The sequence below is a fragment of the Sphaeramia orbicularis genome, chromosome 11, assembly GCF_902148855.1.
Source record: "Sphaeramia orbicularis chromosome 11, fSphaOr1.1, whole genome shotgun sequence".
NCBI lineage: Eukaryota > Metazoa > Chordata > Actinopteri > Kurtiformes > Apogonidae > Sphaeramia > Sphaeramia orbicularis.
The window spans coordinates 48,277,014-48,302,964 of NC_043967.1; the positions used below are offsets into that span (position 1 = coordinate 48,277,014).

Here is a 25,951-nt window from a genome sequence, read left to right on the forward strand (position 1 = left end):
TTCACCGGATAACATCTATGGATCAATTTAAAAGTAACTTCTCGTACCTTATTAGTAATAATAAATTTTTTTGACAGGATCCAAGTGTTTTTCCAGTCTATGTCATAGTAAATATTATTCCAATTAAAAAAAAAAAAAAAAAACAGCTGCAGGTTTAAAAACTATATCTCTTTGAATAATTTCTCTAATACATTGGTTAGTGGCTTTATCGCTCAATAAAGGACAGATATTACCAGTATATATGTTAATAGGATTTAGTTCTGAGACAATACAACTTCTACCTTTAGGAGCAGACATCAATGACCTTCTAACCCCATCTGATATTGCATCAAAAACTACGGCATATTCTTTTGGAGTGACAGGGAAATCATAAATAGATAAAAACTCTTCATAAGAAAAAAAATTGACCGCTGTCATTAAGCAATTGACTAACAAGTACTGTGTATCTCTCCTTAACCTTTTGCCTTTTCCACAAAATTTCATTATTCCTGACTCTTTTTGACGTTAGAAGACGTAAGAAGGAGAAATATCAACCAATAAACACGCATAATACATGAGTGAATGATTTACAGACCAATCAAATAGACGTATAAGCCATAAAAGGCGGGGTTTAGCTGTCATCATGAAAAGGAGGCGGTGGCTCTTCCTTTCCTGGCCAACTTGGCTGCGCTGCCATCAGGACAACACTGACAGACTTTAATAAAGTTTCTGCCCTGTCGGTGTCCCGGTCCAGACATGGCCCCCAGCACGCAACTGAAGGAGGCAGTGGCTGATGTGCAGGAAGGGATCCGTGCCATCCTGCTCGGACCGCCCGGAGCCGGTAAAGGGACCCAGGTGAGCGTACGGAGCTAGCTTCGGTTGCTAGCCGTTAGCTTCGGCAGACTCATTAAAGCGCATGGCCTTAAGCCGTCCAAGCTAATGCTAATGCTAACTCACGTAAACTGTCCAAAAATCCAGACACCAGCGATATTCTCACAGAATAAATGAATAAACTCAATAAACTTAACACCCAGGGTTGTGTTATCCTCCGTATCTTTTGTCAAAATCATGAAAATTGACTTAATTGTTGGCTAAGACATTCAGACAGTGTATCAAACACTATTCCAGCTTTTACAAACATTTATTTAACCTGGAAAAGTCTCAAGGAAATTAATGTCTCTTTTACAGTGAGACACAATTAAAACAAGCTGCAGTACCCGTAGCAGTTGTTAGATTAGACATTTTTATTAATGCTAGGTTTGTAAGAAAATGAATGAATGAATGATCAAACATTAAATGTCCTCTGAAGTCATGCTATAAGATGTGATAAAACACTGAAACTTTGGAGACTCTAAATGATGATGCTAACACAAATGTTGTTCATTCATCTTACAAATACTGCAATTACTAATTGCTTGTTTTAATTGTTTTACTCGAGCCAAAGGACAATTGACGTTCTGTGAGAGACTGGATGATATTAATGTCAGTTTTAATTTATCAATCACAATTTCTGTTTCATTTAAAGCCCACTTTCAGGCTTTCACATCACACTGTGCATCTTCACCAGATGAATAAGAGAAAAACTTAATTTTCTGCATAAAAGAACTTGTAGTGCAGTGAAAGTCAAAGATTATAGTGAATAAAACAGTTTTTGAGTCAACTATGTGTAGACGTGTTGTTTGGCTGTGAGGGTTGGTTTTTTTTTTGTCTAATAGTTGACACCGTATTAATCAAATCCATGAAAGTGTGTCGAAGTAATTTGGTACCTCTGATTGTCGTGAATATGTTAATATTTTGCTTTCTGTTGATTATGTGTAGTATATTAAGTTGAGGAATGCTGAATTAATGTTGCAAGAGTCTTGGTATGAACACTGTTTGCAATCTGTTTAGGACAAAAGCCTAGAATGTCTTTGGACACATCCTATACTTGAGGTTAAGGATTTAATCTTGTGAAACCTGTGCTTCAAGTAAAACAGCTGTGCCTCAGATAAAAGACTTAACAGAAATTAGTATTCATTTAAAACTGGAATTAGTAGTCATTTAAAGACAGTACAATGTTGCTTGTCATTGGTTTTAAATTGAGACTAATGTGAACATAATTTAGTCACACATACGACTGAGGTGGAGTCAGTGTCAAAGTGACCTCCTTCAGTTTGTCTGTATATTTAACACATTGTATAACGCGACAACTACGAGTCACATGGGGTTGTTGAAGTTACCCAGCATGTGTTCAGGCATTCGCTCTCCGTTTTCAGTGTCTTATTTCTTTAACCCATTTAAGGTCCTCTGTTTTCACTGCTCTGTGGAAAATCTCATCAGAATCAGTTTTATTCTTTCACAAATGGGCAATTTGTTTGCAGCAGGACCGCGCATATACTACACAACAAAGGCACAACAATACAGACCGACAGGCAGATCTGCACAGAAAACATAATAAATAGTTTAGTTGATAGTTGATTTAAGAAATGAAGCCTTAGGTTGAGATTCTTAAAGAACTTGAGGTGCTGATGTATTGCTGCGTTGTAGATGACATGATACTGCAGGTGATCACGTAGAAAAGACTTTAAGGTAAATCTCATGTTTACCATCTGGCAGACTGTTCCACTACAATAGGGATGTTCATCTCTATCTCTGAGGCTGATACAATACCTATCTCGCCATCCATATACGAGATTGTCGGATTTGATTTCTTTTCATCTTCTTGAACTGAAAACTTTAAATAAACTATCCAAAAAGAGCTGTTTCTTGCGACTAAAATTGAATAAACTGAGGCCTAAAATCAGCCCTTTCAATGTCTTATCTGCACACCTCAGCCTCTGGAGCAGCCGAAGCTTTGTTTATTCAGTGCAAGACTTGACAAGAACTGGCTGGTAAATGGTAATGAGAGATGTGGTTGGGAAAGCAGTGTAAGGGAATCAGTTTACCACCACTGGTTACATTTCTACAAGTGGTTTGATGTAGTACTGACATTCCAAACTCTCACCAGTAGGGGGAAGTCTCACACCAGAGCACACTTATGTCTACTAAACCCACCATAGAATTAACTGTTAGCTTAGTTCACACTCACCCATGTTGAAGAAACGCTGCCATTTCAGCATCAAACTCTATTTTTTTCATTTAGAGCTGTGTCCAGTAGAGAAAACAACAATGCATCTGGCCTTTATCATGGAGTCACTGTCTTTGACTCTTAAAGTAGTTTTTTTTTCTTAGTGGTTCTCATCCCATCTGGTCACTTTTTGACATGGGAGACCAGCATAGGGACTCACTACTCCCTCTAGTGGTCAAATAAAACCCCCAACCAGTCAGTGGAAATTAATTCAGTTCATCATATCTTTACAGTCCAACACATTTGCATCTTTGGCAGAACTTCATTTTTCTTTATTCTAAAGTTTAGAATCTAAACACTGTAATGCTAAGTTTATCTTTTAATAAATTTAGCATTACATTTGTAAAGATTGGACATAATATATAAAGCAACTAATATGATTTTTATTGATGCAAAAACATTGTAAACAATCCTTTATGATTGGTCTGAAATTATATCCAATGGAATCCAATTTTTTTTTTTTTTTTTTTTTTTTTTTTGTTAAATCAGGATGGCTACATCTTGATGCCAGTGTGACTCCTACCATTCATTCTTACATGACTATTAATGAGCTTAGGACTTTCACATGATCATTTGGGAAACTATCTTTAGAATTAGAGCAAATTGTTTTCGGCTGAAATGCAGAACATGTTTCATTCAGTTTTTATCAAATGTTTAATCCCTGCTACTAGCCCTGTTGGTCTGTTTTCATGCTTTTACCAACCAGTACAGCATGTGTTTAGTTAGTGGATGTTATTTTCTGATGCTAACCTGAATGACGTGTCCTCCTGCAGGCTCCTCGACTGGCAGAGCAGTACTGTGTTTGTCACCTGGCCACCGGAGACATGCTGAGGGCCATGGTAGCTTCAGGCTCCGAACTCGGCAAGAGGCTCAAGCAGACCATGGATGCTGGCAAACTGGTAACGTTTCTGCTCATTACTCTGACTTTCAAGACTGCTGTGTTAATATGTATCCTAATATTCCACTAAGAACCAGAATAAAAATCATAGCGTCATGTAAACACTTTATCTACAAGAGGCTGGCGCGATCTAGTCCACTTGGAAGGAATTTTGCTACTTGGAAGCAGTGCTTTTTCATAGGTTTGTGGGCATTTCCTTTTTTTTTCAATGAAACAAAAAGAATTAAATTGAGCCATTAATATTACAATTTATATGTAGATTCCCGCTAAGGTTTGTTATATAATTTTATTTTGCTGTTGACATCTATTCTTCTGTATCATTTATAGATTTTAATGGTTGACTGCCAAAGTAAAACCCATTTCATTGGATTTCCTTGTACATGTGCAAATAAACTTGAACAGATAATATATGAACACTCAAAGCAGAGTAACAAGGACCAACTCCATCCATTGAACCTGGAAAATTTTTCATCTTTTATTGTCCGCTTAGTAGATTTTTCCATTAATTTGGCATAGGTGGTTTCCAAAATGACTTGGATAAACATGATATAAAATATACAAACACAGTATCTAAAAACAGATTGGATAAACACAGTCACAACGAAATTGGCCGTAAGAAAAGGTTCCCTCAGTGTTTGAAAAGCTCTGTCACCAGGAAATTTATTTAGGAAAGACAAACGATGTTGGAATCCACCTCAGAGCTTCCCGGTCAAAAACCTGTTGGGAGAAGTTTGACCTATTACATCCTTCATCTATTACCAGGGTAAAGGTCAAAATGGCTATATCACTCTTTTCATCACATGGAACCAAAAAGTACTGCAAAAAACATTGTATACTGATTGAATGTTGTGTACATTTCAGTTGGAATCTTCAGTCAGATTTATTTCAGTTAAGTTGATGAAAAATTGTCCATGTAACCACTGCATTTTTGGTTCAAGTCACATTATTACTTGTGCTGGATCAAGCAGATAACACAGTGAACACATTAATGAGGTGCCGTCCCTTTGTTCTCCCGCAGGTCAGTGATGAGATGGTTGTGGAGCTGATTGAGAAGAACCTGGACACGCCTGCCTGTAAGAAGGGCTTCCTGTTGGACGGATTTCCTCGCACAGTCAAACAGGCAGAGATGGTTCGTACTTTTTATGTCAAACTCACCTGATTTCATTGTATATTTTCAAGACAAAAAAACTTCTAAAAGACCAAAATGTACAGTAGCTTCAGCTGGAATAATGATGGTCAGATTCTTTCACACTGCTAAATGCCCAAAGAGGGTTTGAAAAGTTGTTTCTTCTAATTTTGCATAACAAATGGGAACAGATCCAAAAAAGGAGATGTAATCTGTTGATTTTAGTTGAACATGGAGGGAAATTAAAAAGTGAGATGAAGGCAATGTTTTGTTTTGCACTATTCCAACACTGGAGGATAATTATGTTCATTTTTGGACCAATTGACTATTATCGATTAGCTGTTTTTCTGCCCAAATCATCCTTTAGCGTGACATGTTTATTGATGTAATCTGAATATTAGACATAGCGTCAGAAGGTCAGTCATTTCACATAGCACTTCAAATCCTGTGGTGAGAACAAGCTGACCAGGAAGTGTAACATTAGACTGTTGCAGTGGCTTGTGATGGTGCTGGTTGAGACTAACCCCTGGATTCCACTGGGAACAACTGCACCATGGTCCAGCTCTGATGTGGTTTAGATCCATCCTCTGCAGGGTTTCAGAACACAGCGGGAGCATTTCAAATACAGCACAGTGTCCTTCTGATCTCCTGATTTGGTCATTTTCACTCAGTTTTTTGTGCTGTGGAAAATGCTTTTGCTTTTATTGTCCTGCTGCAGCCTCAGAATGAATACAGTTAAAGGGGTCATATTTTGCTAAACCCACTTTTATTAGTCTTTGGTTCATTTATTTGTGTATTTGGACCCTAATAGTTCATAAAGTTTGAATTTGCACCCTCCAGGTGCTGTGAAGCTATCTTTATATTCATTTTTGGCAAAAATCGAATGGATTTCTACAAACCATTTCAATTCCTGCTTAATTTATTCCATTTTATAACTAGTTACATCATGGCATTTGCACATATAAGGTCAAGACTTCCGATGAACATTTCTCTGAGTACGTTATCATTTTTTGTCAGCAGCAGCGGTTGTAGTAAAAACTGAAAATATGTCCAAACTTCGAGCCCATTACCTAAAATGTTCAGTTGTTGGTTGAATGGGACAGAGCAGCACAGCCATCAACCTGGAGGTGGTGGGGTCATGTGCATTTAATGGGCCAGTGCTCAAAACAACCTTTCTGGTGTCATTACTCAAAAATAGGGTTGAAGGTGGAGTTGAATTAATGAAGAATTCAGACCCAAGTATAGCATTTACAGTTCATGAAGACCACAGGGAAATGTTTTAAAATGCTTAATTCCATTTAAAAAAGCAAAATATCACTCCTTTAAGTAGAGTTGGGATTGACATGGATCAAATATTTTTGACTGTGTAAGAAACAAAGCGCTACATCTTCATTTTTTTTCTGTATCAACAGTTGATAAAAGTAAGATATACTTTATTGATCCCCCAAGGGGGAAATTCAAATGTACAGCAGCACAAGAAAAGAGGAATCGAGTACAATAGAAAGATAAAGAGAGGATAAAAATATTTTTAAAAAATTGCTAGTGTCTAAAAATGACATAAAAATAATAATAGTAAAGTAACTGTATGCATATGGCAATTTTTAGAGTATGAGGAGGTTTCGTATTGAAAATGGACAGAATCCTCTGTTCCTTCCATGTAGCTCGCTAGATTATCTCTCCTGGAATAAGGGGGATAAATTATTTCTGATGTATTTTCTCAGCGGTGGCAGGATATTCATTCTTCTTCTTTACACCATCTGTCCTGTTGAAAGTCCCCCCACTATGTGAAAAACACAACCTCTGAGCTGCAACTACACCCTGAAAATAGCCATGTTTGACAAAGATACACATGTTTTATTTGCCCTTTTGCTCTGTAGGTATTTTTCAGCATCCTGTGCTCAACGCTACCAAAGAACTACCCACACAACCCAGATAACCTTCCTTATTCTAGAGCAATGTCAGGGTTCCCACACATTCTGAAAAACCTGGAAAATGATTGACCAATTTTCCAGTCATGGAAAACATGTGGAAAATGAGAAAAAAGGTCAAATGTCCTGGAAACGGTCAAGTTATTCTGGAAAATTATGTATCCTCCCCCTGCCTTGTGACCTTGTTTGTCTAAACTAAGATGAAACAAAGGAAATAGTTTTTCAGTGATTTTTTTGAGAATATACAGATATTTTTAGAGAAAGTAGGAGAGAAGAGAAAGCTGAGTTGGGAATTACCCAGTTGAACATTGTAACTCTAGTTTGTCATGTTAATGAAGTACTACGCTGTAATCTGTGGGTGTGTTTGCATTATTCTGTGATACAGGGGTTGGACAAAATAATGGAAACACCTTCACCTCAAGATGATAATGCCCCAATCCATACAGCTAGAATTGTTAAAGAATGGCATGAGGAACATTCTAATGAAGTTGAGCATCTCGTATGGCCGGCGCAGTCCCCAGACCTCAACATTATTGAGCATTTATGGTCTGTTTTAGAGATTCAAGTAAGACGTCGATTTCCACCGCCATCGTCTCTAAAAGAGTTGGAGGGTATTCTAACTGAAGAATGGCTTAAAATTCCTTTGGAAACAATTCACAAGTTGTATGAATCAATACCTCGGAGAATTGAGGCTGTAATTGCCGCAAAAGGCGGACCTACACCATATTAAATTATATTTTGTTGATTTTTTTAAGGTGTTTCCATTATTTTGTCCAACCCCTGTACATTTGTAATAATTATTTTTCATAGATAAATTATAGCCATAGACTGCACATCAAATGTTTGAGTAATAAACAGAAATAATCTGGGTAGATACCAGTTACAACTGTAGAAAAGAACACTTTCAAAGAATGAGGTGGAATGGATTAGTGAATGACGTGACAACTTGTCTCTGTAGTGGCTGAAAATGTCCTGGAAAAATAATCTCAGGGAAAGAGTGGGAACCCTGTGGATGCTCACAAAGTGTGGGCAAAGGTCTGGATATGCAAGACTAGCTTTATGTGGATATGATGTCCTGTGCGCCTTGACTGTTGGATATGAAAGAGGAGGTCTACAATGAAAATGATTCATTTACTGAACTGCTTCATCCTCTGGAGGTTTGCAGGGATGCAGGTGCCTAGCCCAGCTACCAATGGGCGAAGGTGGGGGATGTCTTGGACGTGTTGCTAGTTGATCACAAGGCTGTTCTATACAAATAAACAACCATTCACTCTGGCATTCACAATTTAGATCAACCTCTTAATCTATTAAGGTGCAAGTCTGTGAACGGTTGGGTGAAGATGGAGAACCCAGAGTGAACCCTCGTAAACATGGGAGAACATGCAAACTCCACATAGAACGGCCACGGTTAACCAGCGCTGGAATTGCCACGAATCACCCCCACTTGAGGAAAAAAAAAAAGATATTTCAAGGAAAAAGTTTTAATATTATGAGAATAAAGTCTTGTGGACTTTGGTAAAGTTGGATAAGCATTGACAGGTTTGAACCTCTAGTGTTCAGAGGATTATTTTGACTGTTGTGTTCTTTTTGTACATGTAGTTTGTGTAATTACAGCTTTCTTCATCAAAATATTACAACTTTATTCGAGTAGTATTATACTTTTTGGTAGAAAAATTTCAACATATTACCTTCTCTTCCTTTGTAGCTTCGTGCTACATGACATGGTCACATAGCATTTGTCAGAACAGATTAACTTTGTGTGTATATGTAACTTACTGGAGCGCTGAGCCAGTTCTGATGTACTTCTAAACTTGCACCACAGCACTTCTGATGGAATCAAAAACACTACATAGAGCAGATGGGATCAGATTCAGAGCCCAACATTTCCTGACCCGGTGGAAATCAGGGGCAATAATAAAACTTTAATTTCCATTACACTCTCTTCAGTCATGACTTCATCCACAGTGTTGCATAATATAAAAGACTGTGAAACTGCATTATTAAAATAAAAAAGCAATTCAGTATATGGATATGTTTGTCCTAAAGTGGAAATAAAATAAAACAAGTGGCTTCTGCTTGGAATTTTACACTGCAGTAGTAATACAAACTATGTTGACAAAAGTTTTGGGACATATTGAATTCAGGTGTGTGTTTTCTAACAGGGGTCTGGGATAAAAAAAACAATGACAAATGTCATATGGTTTAATATTGTGATAAATACCATTGCATTGATTAGTTTTGTTTAAATTATCATTTTGGCTCAGATGGTTTTTACTTAATTTGTCTCAACATTGCTTTATTTTTTCCATGACTGATTTTTTTTTTTTTTTTTTTTAACATCAATATTTCTGTAAAGTTTAATTGGAGATTTTTCTTAAATGAGGCATGAAGAAAGTAAATTGTTAGTTGTGATAAATTGAGTATTTAATATTTAAAATCATAGTCATGGATTTAACAAAAAATAAAGCAAAATCAATGTAGAGAGAAATTAAGTAAAAATCATCTCTGCGGCATTTCGGAAGCAAAGATAACCATTTAAACAACACTAACCAATGCAATGATATTTATGACAATATAAAACTATGTTATGACATTTGTCATTTTGTATCCCAGACCCTTGTTAGAAAATAAACGCGTGAATTCAACGTATCCCAATACTTTTGTCCATATAGTTTACATCATATTAATTTCCAGTGCAGTCATTCAGCTGATGTTTACAAATGATGTGATTTGAGTTAAGTGACAGATATGAGTCAGTGTTTTGTGTTTTCTTCTGCAGCTCGATGACCTGTTGGACAAAAGAAAGGAGCAGCTGGACTCTGTGATCGAGTTCTCTGTTGATGACTCTCTGTTGGTCCGCAGGATCTGTGGCAGGTAGGAAAATTAATTATTCAGCACCAGAGAAAGGATTCGGTCCGTTTAATTTCCCGGGCACGTCACCGCTCGACAACAGCAGGTTTATGAATTTCCACGTTGGTGTTTTATCTGTGACTGAGGGGCTCCTCATTCTGTCACTGTGTTAAATCCACCTGGGCAGGTAGATTGATTCATGTGAACAGAAAAGTCTGGGACAGTCAGATAACACCGGAGAGAAGTGGAGCGTGAAAGTAGGCGATTAATGCAGGAGGAGGCCCGCGGGGTCTGAGAGCGTCCTGCTGCAAGAAGGTCGAAGGTTGAACTTTTCAAGACATTGATGCGTGCATCTTATGAAACGTGTCGGACTGAACGCTGTAGCTGCTCCGGGGTTAATGGAGGTTTTACCTTTTGGGGATTTCTGCATGGATGTGTGGAAAGGAAAACTATAAAGTGTTCATGTAAAAACTGAGCTCCTGCTCGTTTTGAGACCATTGAGTGGTGAAGAACTCCAAATGCAGCCTGTTTGACCTTTACTGTTACAGTTCAGTTTCAGGTTCATGAGCTGTACTTTGAGTAATGTTCCCACAAATCAGAAAAAATCAAGTGAATATTTGGATTTTATTTTTTTAACATAATTTTCTATCACAACTTACTATCTACGTTCTTCAAATCTCACTTAGGAAGAAACATTTTTAGGAAGGAAATATTGATGTTCATATCAACTTAGGGCTGCTCGATTATAGAAAAAAAAATAATCACGATTATTTTAGCAATAATTGAAATCACGATTATTAAAAACGATTATTTGTTAACCTTAAAGTTGTTTATTTTTTTCTTGCAAAGCAATGTAAAATATACTCTTTAAACATAAATAAAGCTTTTAACCACTAAAACAAAGTATTTTCACTTTTGTACGAAACAAAAAATCTTTGAAATCAAATAAGTGTACTGTAAATTCAAGTATGTTTCCTTTTGTGAACAAATAGTGCACTGGAATTAAACTGCTATAGACTTGCCATAGAACTGTAGCAATAAAAAAAAAAAAAAACTCTCGTAAAGTGCAAATTATAAATTCAAGTATGTTCAATGTAGTATGAAACATAGTAAATTCAGTGGCGTGCCGTGAGGTTTCAGTTCAGGCCTTCTGTGTACATCAGCCATCTACAGGGTGTCCCATAAGTCTCCATACATAGGAGACATAATACATATGGTTCTAGCATGTATTTCTTTATGTTTCTTCTTTATAGTTCTTCAGCAGTGGAGGACACACATTGAAATGTGTTCCCGACAAAATGGCAGTCATATAGAGCATATTATATAAATAAAAATGGTTTATGTCAAGAAACGTTTATTTTTCCTATGTATGGAGACTTATGGGACACCCTGTAGAAAACGCACGTTAGGGTTATATGGGTTAGGTTAATACGTTAATAAGTTGCAGCGTAAAGAGATTCGGAGACTGAAGATTGCATTGCGGACGAAGTTGTTTTTATGCGTTTTAGTTTTTCATAAGATAAAGAATATGATAAAGGTGGCGGTGGTTAAACTTTAGATGGTTACAAAGGTTTGTTGTGTTACCGGTCGGTGCGGACACAACTACGAAACACTTTTTGCACGTGATGTGTTTTTGCTCTTCGTCTTCTTCATCAAACCCAAAGTGATTCCATACAATTGAATTTGACTTGCCTTTTTTGTTTACCAAGCACTTCTGCTGTGATCCTCTTGCCATTTTTCCAGACCGCTAGGTACAACTGTCCTCTTGGGGTGGACCTGCCGGCTAGCTGGCAGCTGTAGCTTAGAGGGGGGCGGGGCAGAGCAGCTCATGGGAGCTTGCGTGTGCGTGAATTAAAACAACTCAAAATTAATAATCGTTTTTTCTCGATTACATAATTTTTGTAATCATTGCATGTAATAATCGAAATCGTAATTGAATTTCGATTAATTGCACAGCCCTATATCAACTCAACATGAACAGGACATCTTACAGCTGTAGACGTGATTTGTCCCAACATTTTTGTCCATATAGTTTATAAATATCAAGAGTTCCCTAAAGGAGTGATATTTTGCTTTTTTAAATGGAATTATGCATTCTCAGACATTTCCCTGTGGTCTACATAAACTGTAAATGCTCTGCTTGGGTCTGAATTCTTCATTAATTCAACTCCACAGGTCCATCTTCAACCCTATTTCTGAGTAATGACCTTAGAAAGGTTTTTTGAGCGCTGGCCCTTTAAATGCACATGAGCCACTTCAAGCCCCGCCCCCTCCAAGTTTTTGGCCGTGCTTCTCTGTCCCGTTCAACCTACAACTGAACATTTTAGGTAACTGGCTCAAAGTTTGGACATATTTTCAGTATGGACTACAACCACTCCTGCTGACAAACAATTATGTCGTACTTGGAGAATTGTTCATCTGAAGTCTTGACTTTATATGTGCAAATGTCGTGACATAACTAGTTATAGACATAACAAATTAAGGAGGAATTAAAACGGGTTGTAGAAATCCACTCTGTTTTTGCCAAAATGATTATAAAGATAGCTTTGCAGCACCTAGAGGGTTCAAATTCAAACTTCATGAACTATTAGGGTCCAAATACACAAATAAATGAACCAAAGACTAATAAAAGTGGTTTTAGCAAAGTACGACCCCTTTAAAGTTCAAAGGGAGATCTTTTTTAAATGAGATGAGAAGAAAGTAGATGATTAGTTGTGGTAGAAAATTATTTAGTCAAAGCACAAAAAATATTTTAGAAATTTAGAAGTAGAACACTTAAAATCATAGTCATGGATCAAAAAAAAAAAAAAATCAGTGTTGAGAGAAATTCAGTGAAACCCATGTCTGAGGCATTTTGGAAGCAAAGATAACAATTTAAACAAAACTAACCAATGCAATGGTGTTTATCACAAAATAAAACTATATTATTTGTTACGACTGGCTCACACCGCAACAAAAGAAAGGCTTGGTTCAGGAACAGAGTTAACATTTATTTTAACAAATGTGCATAATGGGATATGAGCAAGGAAGTCAGTCATGTATTGGTGCTTGGGTGTGTGTTGATGGGATGTAAAACTAAAGACAAAGGCATCTGCTGGCAAGGTGGAGGTCCTTGTAGAATGGAAGGCAGTGTGAAGCTGGTGGAGCCGGCTTAAGAATGCCTCACGCTGGTGCTCTCAATCCGTAATTAGGCCTGCAACATATAGACGTACCACAGAGCCTGCACACATACACAGTAATAGACTGGGGCTGTAATGTTTGTCATTATTGTTTTGTAGCCCTTGAAACACCTGAATTCAACATGTCTTAATACTTTTGTCCATTTAGCACCTTTATAAATATTGTGAGTCAGTTGCATCATATTATCTATAATCTGAGGCGACAAAAGGATGTAGGAGAAGGACATTGGAAACAGTAGACCCTCTTCTTAGCTCAGTAATTTCAGTAATACCTTCTGCTTAAATCCGCGTAAGCAGGTGTAACTTATATACACATTTACACTGTGTGAGAATGCATATTTATGTATGAACTGATTTATTATTTTTCCTATGTAAGTTGTGACTCCCTGATCCTGCTGTTTGTGTTATGTATGTTTAACCATGTTTGTAGTAAAATAAGAAAAATAAAGTAAAAAAAAAAAAAAAACTTTTATCCATTTAGTATATGATCAAATCCTTTTACTTATAAAATCAGTTAGCCTACTCATTCGCCTCCTATGTGTACGTGTCACTGTCCACCTGCAGTGTCTCAGCTGTCCAACAAATAGGATTTAACAGTTTCCAAAGTCTTAAATAAAACCCTCTTATGCTCCCAACATGAAGCTGACTCACTCTGAACACACAGGAACATTTCCACACACCATCTACACACCATCAAATGTGTTGTGAAATCTTGTGCTTGTTTGTTATGACAGTACAGTGTTGGCTTATTCTTCTTCACAATAGCTGCACCATTATCTGTAAAACAGCATAGATAGAAAGTGTTTAGTCTGAAAAGAGACATCTCTGTGTCCACGGGGGTCCTTTTGTAAGGAGGAGGAGGAGGAGGGTGTCGGCCGGCTGCTGCCTTTTTAAAGCCCAAGTAGGACAAGGTCAGCATGTGGGATGTGAAAAGGACAGTCGAGTAGTTAGTGAGTCACTGTGGACGTCCAACCCTCGTCTGTCCTCTTACTCTGATTTCTTTTCCGTCCTTGTCCCGCACTCCACCGCCTCTCACCATCTTCTCTCCATTTCCCCAGGCTAATTCATCAGCCGAGTGGCCGCTCCTACCACGAGGAGTTCAACCCCCCCAAAGAGCCCATGAAGGATGACGTGAGTATTTTATATCAACCCACTTGTGTAGAGCCACTTACAGCCAAACCGCCACCTACCTGAAATAACTGAATATCACAAACTGGCTCGTCGTCTCCAATTTGAAGCATAAGTGCTGTGACGCATTCTAGTTGTATAAAATGTGAGGAACATTTAGTGTCATAAAACACGCCAACATGTCTCTAGTTTAAGGCTGTAATTTGATTAAATCAAAGTGCAGAAACAAGGGATGTAGACAGTTTAAAACACAAGGGTTGTGTTGGGTTAAGTACAAGCACAGTGTGAGATGTCACATGATTAGAATTGTGTCCAGGCCTTAATTCAACAGAAAACTTTCACAGCTTTTCACCATTTTTCTGTTTGAACATAAGCAGTGCTGTTAGAACTGTGCAATGCAATGATAGAAAGCCATCCATCATTTCATATTATGGTCCATCTTTTCTTTGCATCACAAATTGCATTATTGACGTCAATATTTGTCATCACGTGGACAGGGCTTTGTGTTGTTTGACTTGGCTGCAGACAGGAAATTTGCACAAGGGCAACACTAACAAATATAGAGGAGAGTGAACATGACACAAAACAGAGTAAATCTGAGCAGGACAAGGTTCCTGACCAGATGACAGGGTTCATCATAGCTGAAGTTAATCCTGAATCCCAAATAAATCACATTTTATTTTTCGTAAACCTACAGATGGTCTTTAGAGCTCAGTTTATCTGTTGGAATTAATCGGTTTTAAATCCTAATGGTGCATTTGTTACTTTGTTTTATTTTTACCAACAAGCTGTAACTTAACCTTATTGGTTTGTTTTAACAGAATTAAAACCATTGCCTGGTGACACGTGTTGAGCAAAGCATCTGGTGCAATAAAATGTAAAGATTTTAGACTGTTACGGAATGTTTTACCCACAAGGAATTTTAGATAAAGTGGGATATACTTTAGTTAATTCAGTTGGATTTTATTTGTCTTTCGAGTTATTTCTGTTTTGGAGAAAAGCTGAGTTGGCCATCATTATTTTATCATCAACATAAAATTGAATTCTTCATTCAGAAATATGTTTGTTGTTGGTATAGTTTGTATCTTGTCAAATTTCTGTAAAATGTCAAGAGCCTCATCCCATATAGGCCCCGGCTTTTAATTTGCGCATTGTTCAAGTGGATAGTTAATATGTGCATGTGAAATCATAAGTGTCTTATAACTCTGGACTTTTGATGAAAATTAATCATAGTTTTAGGAAAGAGAAGCTGTAAAAATCCAAACAGGCTGGTTAGAAAAAGAAAACTGCTGTTATGCATCTGTAGCATCTGTCTGAAAAACCTCCCAGCATTGATTAGAAGAATTTATAGTTGATTTTAATTTCCATTTATTAGTCTTATATGAATAGAGGAGGTAAAGGAAATGCTGTAGTTTGTAACAATATTATATGGCCAGAGTAATACAAGGAAAATCTGCAATGTGAGATTGTGGTTTTCAGTTTTGCACTGATGACATGACACAGTAAGACAGCAACAAACTGATACTCAGTAATCTGACGGAAGTAGACTTTATCAGATCGGCCAAACCTTCACTTAATATGTAAATAGAAAGGCGAAGTTGTGCACTATGAGACCTTATTTTGCAAAAAAACCCCAAAAAAACAAAACTGCATCAGTGTATGGTGAGAGACAAGTAATTAAATGATTTCCCATTTGTATTGCAGCATTTAAATATGTTTGTAAATGAAAAGATAATTTTACAGGTCAGAAATGTTGAAGTGTCAGACTGAAAATGTCTTAATATAAAGACTAAACACCTGAGTCATGAAGGTGGTGTCATCAGAACTGTCTCCCTCCAGAATGGACACGATTCCGCTTTCTTTTTAATACTTTTTCACCTCGCTCTCCAAGCTCAAGTTGGTGTGCACCAATGCTGCAGCAGTTTTGGTGTTAGTGACATCACCTACAACAAGAGATGCAGTCCATTCAGCTGTTTAACACAAAACTGGATGTTTGGGGGTTTTTTTGGTTATTGGTATAATTGTCCATAAAACTCAATAATGATTTAAGTTACCAAAAAAAAGAAGATACAAACACAAAAAAAGAAAAACAACAACAAAAAGAACAGACGAACAAGAGAACAAATGAGTACAAAAGAAAACTATAATGTGCCTGGGTAGCATTCTGTATGTATCTTAGTCACAAACTGCTGCTTTCTTGCTCGTAAAATCATATGTGTAAATGATAAGATATTTCAAACAGGATAAAATAGTTATTCATCTCCTGCCATTGACCGCTGTTCGTATTTTGTTAAGTTAAGGTACAGTGGGAGGGGCAGGACTTTGGCTCTCAATAATAGGATTATTTGTTCGTTTGAGGCTGTTCTTTTGCAGTGTGTGTCTTTATCACATTAGACTCTACACAACCTGTATTTAATGTTTATCTGCCGTGTGTGGTTGATACTCGGTTTACTGTTTCAGCACTAATACCAGGGTGATCTCAATCCTACTTAATGTGTTTTAGTCTGTGTAACATGTGAAACTGAGTGGCTGGGCTGTAAACAAAGCACCGTTCACATCGACACACGATCCCAGGGGTTACAAAGGAAAGGCTGCGATTCAAGAGCTTCTGTTTCTGAGAAACCGATAAGACGAATACCAGAACAGCAACAGGTGACGTATGTAGGAAAGAGACAAAGTGAGAGGGATGAAGAGACACCTGATCCATCTGCTTTTTACATATAAGTCTGAAAAAGAAACCGAAGAGCGCCGACCTTGTTCTGAACATGAATTGATAGTGTGTGTTATTGCAGCGGCTTTGTTCATCTTCTTATACCTCAGGTGACTGGTGAGCCGCTCATCCGCCGCAGCGACGACAATGAAACCACGCTGCGCTCCCGTCTGGACGCCTACCACCGGCAGACCCTCCCTCTGGTGCAGTACTACAGCGCCAAGGGGCTGCACACCGCCATCGACGCCGCCCAGAGCCCCAACGTCGTCTTCGCTTCCATCGTAGCTGCCTTCTCCACCACCACAGGAGCCCGTGCAGCGGCCTGTAAAGACCAAGTGTTCTTCATTTAAAACGTTTTCTCCCTTCAACCTTTTCCTGTCATGGGTGGAGATTATTCAAGAGTTGATCGAGTGTCACAATGGCAACAAAATGTAACAAAGCACATGCGTCAGTTTGTGAGGCGGAAGATAAAAGACTGAGTGTGTGGCATCAGCGACCCTCGTTACAGAAAACAACTGATGCGAAGCACTATTTTTGTTACTGTTCATCATAAAAGACTGAAAGAAAACAGTCCTCCATGGAGCTAACCGATCAATAACCACACAACGGACTGTGCTGCTGCTACGTCTGCATCTCACATACAGCAATGAGATCTGACATTTAGCAGAGTGGAATGCCATGCATGTTTCTGCAGAAGCTTTTCACCAAACTATTGACGTTTGTTGCATATTGTTTGCCTTCGACGGACAGGTTTGCTCTTGTTTAATCAGTGACTTTACCCTTCTTTCTCCCTTAGATTCTGATTCTCATGCACTTTTTACTTTCCCTTCTGTTACTTTCCTAAAGGTGTGAACTCACAAGAAGCATCAGCTAACAGATTTACCTGTGGCCTTTAACATTTCATTAGCATCATAGCATAACTGTCTAATACATACACTATATGGACAAAAGTATTGGGACACGTTGAATTCAGGTGTTTCTTTTCTAACAGGGGTCTGGGATACAAAACAATAATGACAAATGTCATAATATAGTTTTATATTGGGATAAATATATTGATTATTAATGTTTGTTTATATCTCAAATCATCATGAACAGGACATCTTACAGCTGTAGCCATGATGTGTCCCAATATTTTGGTCCATATAGTTTATAAACATCAATATTCCCTTAAAGTTTAATGGGAGATTTTTCTTCCTAAGTGAAACATGAAGAAATTAGATAGTTAGTTGTGGTAGAAAATTATTATTTACAGTCAATGCACGAAAAATATTTTAGAAATTTAGAGGATGAACATTTAAAATCATAGTAGTCATGGATTGTTTAAAAAATCAGAATTGAGGGAAATTCAGAAAAAAAACATCTCTGAGGCATTCTGGAAGCATAGATAACAATTTAAACCAAACTAACAAATGAAATATTTATCCCAGTATAAAACTATATTATTTCATTTGTCATTGTTTTGTAGTCCAGACCCCTTGTAGAAAAATGCATGAATTCAACGTGTCCACATACTTTTGTCCATATAGTGTATGACTTGGGCAATTATGCAATGAGGCTAATGATTTGTAGATTGCATTTTAAACACATGTGGGGGCAAAGGTCATTGGGGTGGACCTTCATCACTGTATGCAGAGATGAGACATACTGATTTGTTCCATCTCTTTGAACTACAGGTGATTTTACAGCTTATTGCATCTTTTATCAACATGTAGTTTATTTGTATGATATGTTTTTTATTTATAGTATTTTATGATGTTCATGTACTGTTTGTGCACTGAGCAAAAATATAAGCCCACCATGTGACACTTTAAATTTTAAAAACATTAGGTGTTGCATAATATATTAAATCGCACACAGTTTATTTTGTTGATCAATGTGGTACAGATTACTGTCTGTTAGAACACAATGGTGGGGTCTGGTATTCAGGGACATTCATGTGGACATGGTGGGGGCCACTTAAACGAAATCACATCTCCATATCTAGTGTGTCCACCATTGGCTTCCCGTAGAGCAGGGGTGTCCAACTCATTTTAGTTCAGGGGCCACATTCAGCTAAATTTGATCTGAAGTGGGCCGGACCAGTAAAATAATAACATAATATATAAATAAGGTCAACTCCAAACTTTTCTCTGTTTTAGAGTGAAAAAAGTAAATTTACATTATGAAAAGGTTTACATCTACAAACTATCTTTTCAAAAGATGTGAATAACATGAACAAACTGAAAAAATAAGTGTAATTTGAACAATATTATGCTTCAGTTTATCATTTACGCATGAACATCATAACTTACAGATCACAGTGGGTCTACAAATACAGAAAACATTTAATAACGGGCAGAATCTTGTTAAAATTGCACTTCTCAAGAAATTTCAGGTGGTTCATGTTTGTTCAGGTTAGTTACATTTTTTTGGAAAATTGTACTTTGTTTTAGTGTAAATACATGAAAATATTTACATTTACAAAGAGAAAAATTTGGTCATTATTTATGTTATTATGATAATATTTTACTGGTCCTGCCCACTTGAGATTAAATTGGTCTGGATGTGGAACCTGAACTAAAAGGATTGTTAATATCTTAGTGTTATTTTTGCATTTCACAAATTCATCCCAAGGGCCGGACTGGACCCTTTGGAGAGCCGGATTTGGCCCCGGGCCACATGTTTGACACCTGTGCCGTAGAGCGACACATCGTTTGCTCATCGAGTTGACAATATCGTCAATTGTAGCCTGTGGAATGTTATTCCACTCCTCTGTGAGGGCAACATGTAGCTATGGGATGTTATCTGGAACTGTTCCCACATGATTTATGACATCTGTGGCATGATGACATCTGAGGACATGTGACATTTTGAAGTGTCCTTTTATTGTCCCCAGTATAAGGAGTACCTGAATACTGTTAATGCTGTTTGAGCAGCATCTGACATGCCACAGCTGTGTGGTGGGTGGAATCACTGAGCAAGTGCTCACTCGCAGAGATGGACACAGTTTGTTTACAAATCAAGGGAATTAACCGTGTTTTACAACTATAAGATATCATGGGTTCATTTTGGGCCGTGTGTGTCATGTTACACGAATATTGTACATGGTGCGTTTATATTTTTGCTCAGTATAATTCAAGGTCAAGTAACTTTTAGCCTTTGGATGCTTTGTGAATACGGCCTCAGGTTCATCTGTTGCTGATGCTTCAGTGTTAAAGTCCCCCACACCCACTCCTCTTTTTATTCCTCCTCTTTTTGTAGTTATTCAATCAAACCTACTCCTCTTCTTTACTCTTTGGCTCAACTGAGTCCTGATCCTGCACGCCTTCCAACTGTGGTTTGCCTTTTGGACTTCGACTGCACGGGTTGAAGATTAACGGATTAATCTCATTATTTGATTAATACAGACCTGAGCAGTAGGTGTGATAGCAGGTCGACCTGGATCAGCGCCATCGTAACGTTTACAAAGTCCCAGTAGCAATGTGATGCTGTTAATCTAGCCTTTCCTGGGATTTCATTTGACTCTCAGAAGGACGTTTGCAGTTGAGTGAGACCTGATGATCTGACCCTGAACTCCCACAATGCCTCTGCTGGTTTGACCCGTGTTTACAAACCATCCTCCACCAGGTTACGACATGAAATAGCAGCAAGGAAGTTAAAAAACGATGTGGATCCAAGCCTCTGTTTGAGCCTTCATTATCATCTCCTTTCATAATGACACACATCATAATGTCCACGTTACCGTCGCAGACTGAGACCATCCATTATGCACGGCGTGACACACAATTAACCTGCAGGATCGGTTTTTATTAACGACTGCTAAAGTGACCTTCACTGAGCGTAGCCACTGTGAATGGACGTGTTCTTAAAAATGACTATAACCGCTATTTTCCCAATTGCTCATTCATATCACTAATAATTCAATACTTAATGGCAGAATGATATGTTATAAATCCTGCTCGTCACGTAGAGACCTGAAATGGATTATTAAAATGTTACAGGCAGGTTGTACTGCAGTTTAACGCACTGGTACTGTTAATGTACGGGCACTTTTTTTTAAATTTCCTCTAAGCTCCTTGTGTTTTATGTTAAGTCTTAAAGGGGTCATATTTTGCTAAACCCACGTTTATTAGTCTTTGTTACATGTATTTGTGGACCCTAATAGGTCATAAATTTTTAATTTGAACCCTCCAGGTGCTGCAAAGCTATCTTTATATTCATTCCAGCAATAATTGAGTGGATTTCTGCAAACTGTTTTAATTCCTTCTTAATTTCTTACGTTTACAGCTAGTTACGTCACAACATTTGCACATATAAGGTCAAGACTTTCGACGAACTTTTCTCTGAGTACGACATAATTGTTTGTCAGCAGCAGCAGCAGTTTTAGTCCATACTGAAAATATGTCCAAACTTTGAGCCGATTACCTAAACTGTTCAGTTGTTGGTTGCATTAACGAACACAAGTGGCTGAACGGGACAGAGCAGCACAGTAACCAACCTGGAGGGGGTGGGGTCATGTGCATTTAAAGGGCCAGCGCTCAAAAATAGGGTTGAAGATGAACCTGTGGAGTTGAATTAATGAAGAATTCAGACCCAAACTTAGCATTTACAGTTTATGTAGACCACAGGGAAATGTTTGAAAATGCATAATTCCATTTAAAAAAGCAAAATATCACTCCTTTAAACGTTGGGAATGTGTGACCAGAGCTCAGGGGCCGGTTGGATCTTTTTTAATTTTATTTATTTTTTAAGACTGAAAGGTGATGTTTGTGAAGAGCTACCCAGTGACGTTAGCGTTTACATAAAGTAAACCGTATCCATGATGCACTGAAAGCTGCCAGTCACTCAGTCCTTCAGGACAAAATACTGCTCGGAAATATTTTCGATCTAGGCTTTTGTTTGCACCATTCCCCGAGGTCTTTTTTCTTTTTTTTTTTTTTTTGTCCACCTGCTGTTTTTAATCCACTGACTCATACTTGAATCTTAACAACACAATGGAGGCTGAGGGGAAAATATTGGGCTTAAATTTCCGGATTTTCCCTGTTAATTGCGACAGATTTGAAGTAATAACGTGGCCTCTGAGCTCTCTACTCATTTTCTCCTTGACTCCTCTGTTGTTGTTTGACCTGCTCTGTAGTCACCTGGTGTTTGTGTTCACTGGAGACATCTTGCATGCAGACTGAGCCACTTGAAGTTTCCCTTGAATACTGATGTGCTGCTTTTCTCTCGGGGCTGTTGGGATAAAAACAATAGCAGATGCTCAGCACTCCCAGTAGGCAAATTTCAGCCTTTTATTCGGCTCGTTGAGACAATTTCATGCAAAATTTCCTTTAATATTTCATACTCTGCTCTATGGTGCATATGTTTCTTTTTTATTTTGCACTTTTTGAAAGCCACAAGTGTGCAATTTTCATATAATTTCAAAGATTTTCTTAGAAATATGACTTTAAGCGTGCACTTTAAAGTAGATTTTGAGTAATTGTCCTTCTCGCTTTGGGTTTTCCAGTGTTTGAATGACCTAAACGGTGTTATTAGTCATGGCTTGTTGCATTTTCTCTACAATTCACCCGTCACTTGTCTTCTCTCTTCCTCTCCGTCTCTTGTCTTCCAGCTGGTTGAGTCCAGAGCTGATCCGGTCCCACCAAGTCCAAGGATTGGAGCTGGGTGGGTGGACAGACAGATGGAGTGACGGTTCAGGAAATCGGGAACAAAAGGGGAATCCTTACACTTAATGAGTTTGGTTTGCAGTGCTGCTGGAGTAGATGTGTTTTCAGTGGATCTCGTCTGAAATAAACAAAGCCGTCATGTAATATTTCCCATTTCTCCTTCTGATAAACCTGCTTTTCTACAATCATACCATGTCTGGGTTGTTTTATTTATGGGACACACAAGGTTGAGGATGTTTTGGATAAATATTAGTTTATTATTTTTGGACATATGAGAATTTTATCAAGTGAGCATCTTTGTGACTAGCCTTAAAGCTGTTTTAATTACTGACTTTCTTGATGAGTCATTTAGTTTGTAGATTCTGTTTACTTTTTCCGATGACCACTGAAGAGCAGCTTTGACCGAATGAAAGGCCAGTGTCCGAAATTAATAACAGATTTTTTTTTTTTTTTTTTCTCTCATGAATATGTGGAAATTGAAGCTCATAAATGTGATAAATGTTTTGGGAAGCAGCATAACACAAATCAATCTTTTATATTTTTACTGTGCTGGTTAAAAATTAAAATGGACTAAAAGCAGGTAACTTTTAGTTTCTACCCATCAGCCACAGGAGTATTGTACCCTACAGTGTCAGTCTGTCCATCAATGTCTTTGTGATACTGTTCACCAAATTGTCCAGTGTCCTCCAAGTTTGGTATTTAGATGCAACTTTGGTATCTCTTTGATGGATGTTGACCTCGACCTTCATTTTTCAAGGATAAATCTGGGTCAACACATCAAATTTGGACACTAACATTGACCTACATTTTCCAGGTCTTTTGGGGTCGGTGCATGATCATAGGGACAGAGACACGGTAGCACACATGAGGCTTTATATTTTTAAACGCCTCATATTTCAGACAAAAATTCCAGTTTTAAGCCAAACTAATAATTTGATGTTTGTCTAATGTAGGTGTCACCAACCCTGGTCCTCGAGATCTACTGTCCTGCATGTTGTAGATGTTTCTCTCTTCCAACACACCTGATTCAAATGATAAAATTACACTGGGTTACAAAAAAATGTTTTTTGCAAGTTGTCTAGGTTTTTTCAACTGAATTAGGACCATTTTGCACCGCTAAATCCAAAAATGACATCTGTTTTTCTCAATCAGGTCAGGTTTTTTTGCTAATTTGATTTTGAAAAATTTGATCTTCTCACAAAATTGATTACATTTTTGTGACTTTATCAGTTGATTTTTTTTATATAGTTCTCACCCAAAATAGGTTTTAAGAGAAAAAAAAATCATTTTCTAACAGGGTTCCTGTTAGGTCCAATGGTGTATTCACTGCAGATGTAGCAGAATACGTCAGGCTTATTTTTGCAAGATCTTCTAGTCGAAGCCATTTCATTCACCTGTAATATTAAAAAAAACAATCATAAATTGGCAAAAGTAAAATCTTCAGAACTCGTTTATTGCAAGAAATATGGAAGAATTTTGTATCATATGATGTGAAAATGCCCATAAATGTAAGCAAAAATGTTCAAAAGCCAATATGTAGCATAGTTCAGAAAGTTGACCTGATTGAGCAAAATTAATGTGATTTTGGATTCAGCACACCAAAATGATCCTAAATCAGCTCAAAAAACTTAAACAAATTTGTTGTTGACCAGTGTTAGCAATTAGCTCTGCAGAAGTCTGAAAACGACTGTCAGGTGAGTATGGAGAGGGAAACATCAAAAACATGCATGATAGATCTGGACGACCGGGGCTGGTGACCTGTGGTCTAATGTATGTCTAATGGAAGAACTTGATTATGGATTTGATTTAAAATGGATTCATTAATGATGTATATAAACCTGAATTGTCACTAAATCTATACCTCTAAACCTGTAGTCTCTTTAATATAAGGGTCATAAATGTACAACTATTTCAGTAATGTTAACATATTGTAACCCTTTAGAAACTAAGCTTTTATTCAATTTTGCGTTCACTGTTTGTAAGGAACACCTTTATCTCCGCTTGTTCATACAATTACCTTTCTTAAAACGATGCTTTAGTGTTGAGATGGTCTATTTTGACATCCCCGTGAAATGAGAATTCCATATGAAAGTGAATCTAAGGCACGCTGCATTAAAAGGAACATTTTTGTTCCCTGTACACTTCTCTCACCAGCAGCAGCAAATGAAATTATCTTTAAAAAATCTTTGCAAGTGAAACTTTATTTCCTCTGAGACTCAGAAGTAGATATGAGACAGTTGTTCATTTGTGATATTTAACCATCCTGTTGTTTCAAGACAGACCCTCTGAAACCAGAAGAAATTTAAAGAAACAAAATCTAATTAATCTGACATTTATTAGAGTATGTTTTCCATTAGCTTGTACATTCTCAGCTCTCATCAGCCCACTGCACAGCATTAGTGTTTTGTTACTCTATTTTTCCTTCTGTTATTTAGCTTTTTATTGTGACAGTATAAAAGTATATATAGAAATCACATTTAGACATATGTTTAGATAGATAGATAGATAGATAGATAGATAGATAGATAGATAGATAGATAGATAGATAGATAGATAGATAGATAGATAGATAGATAGATACTTTATTGATCCTTTGCAGGAAATTGTTTATTATTATTGTTTATTGTTTAATGCCGGAGTTGTAAAAATGGATGTATTTTATAGAACATATCTCTCTATGTGGATGAGGATACACAGGTTACTGTTAATTAATGACATATTAGTTGTTAGTTCATAATACATTAGTTAATTATAGCATATTTGTCAGTCAACATAATATGAGACAGTATTAAACCCACGTTTCCTGACATGTACAGCCAGGTTTATGCATTTACCATCATATTTAATTTCCCACAGGGGATAATTAAAGCTCCTTTTCAATAAACCCGGTTGGTCTTTAATGATTAACTGACAGATGAGCATCACATTATTAATAGTAATTTGTGTTAGAAGAAGAAAGCCTTTAGCAGAAATACAAGAAACACATAGAACAGAGTGGAAAAAATAGGAAAATATGATAAAATACTCAGGAGGTCTGGAGGAGGTTGAGCTCAGCAGGTATAGTTGCATTTTTGTTCAGATTTTTCCTGGATCTCTTTAAGTGAGACAGATGAACACACTCGTTAGTTTTATGTCTGAGTTTCTTCTTGTACCAGAGGATTAGAAGGAGTAAATATGACTGATTGTTTTGTCTCATTGTTAAATACAACACAATAATAATACACATCACAGTGGTGTTTAATGTCACTGCACCCAACTGACACTTTTTAACTAAAATTCTATGAACTCTTGACTTGATAACAACACTGCATACAGCTATAAGTAATATAATTAAATAAATACAATAATAAAAATGATTTAAAAAATATAAGAAATACATGTTTAAAAATATATAAATCT

The 25,951-nt window shown here is 37.2% G+C and overlaps 1 protein-coding gene across 2 annotated transcripts; it reads left to right on the forward strand.

The window, feature by feature from the left end:
• Window positions 1-628: 628 nt before the first annotated feature.
• On the forward strand, window positions 629-22,740 carry ak2 (adenylate kinase 2). Of its 2 annotated transcripts, XM_030146687.1 has the most exons (7): window positions 630-834; window positions 3,859-3,984; window positions 5,002-5,112; window positions 9,817-9,911; window positions 14,125-14,197; window positions 17,015-17,228; window positions 22,498-22,740. In XM_030146687.1, exons 1-7 carry the CDS (start codon window positions 736-738, stop codon window positions 22,503-22,505), a joined length of 726 nt encoding a protein of 241 aa, XP_030002547.1. In that variant the 5' UTR covers window positions 630-735; the 3' UTR covers window positions 22,506-22,740. The 2 variants fall into 2 exon arrangements, with proteins under 2 accessions (XP_030002546.1, XP_030002547.1); XM_030146686.1 differs by lacking the exon at window positions 22,498-22,740 and having other exon boundaries at window positions 629-834; window positions 17,015-17,269.
• The last annotated feature ends 3,211 nt before the right edge of the window (window positions 22,741-25,951 follow it).

Excerpts from the sequence above, each read along its gene's own strand:
- ak2 (XM_030146686.1), top strand. The coding sequence starts at position 736 with ATGGCCCCCAGCACGCAACTGAAGGAGGCAGTGGCTGATGTGCAGGAA. Across the intron at positions 3,985-5,001 it reads CCATGGATGCTGGCAAACTG|GTCAGTGATGAGATGGTTGT; the intron begins GTAACGTTTCTG and ends GTTCTCCCGCAG. Across the intron at positions 14,198-17,014 it reads AAGAGCCCATGAAGGATGAC|GTGACTGGTGAGCCGCTCAT; the intron begins GTGAGTATTTTA and ends CTTATACCTCAG.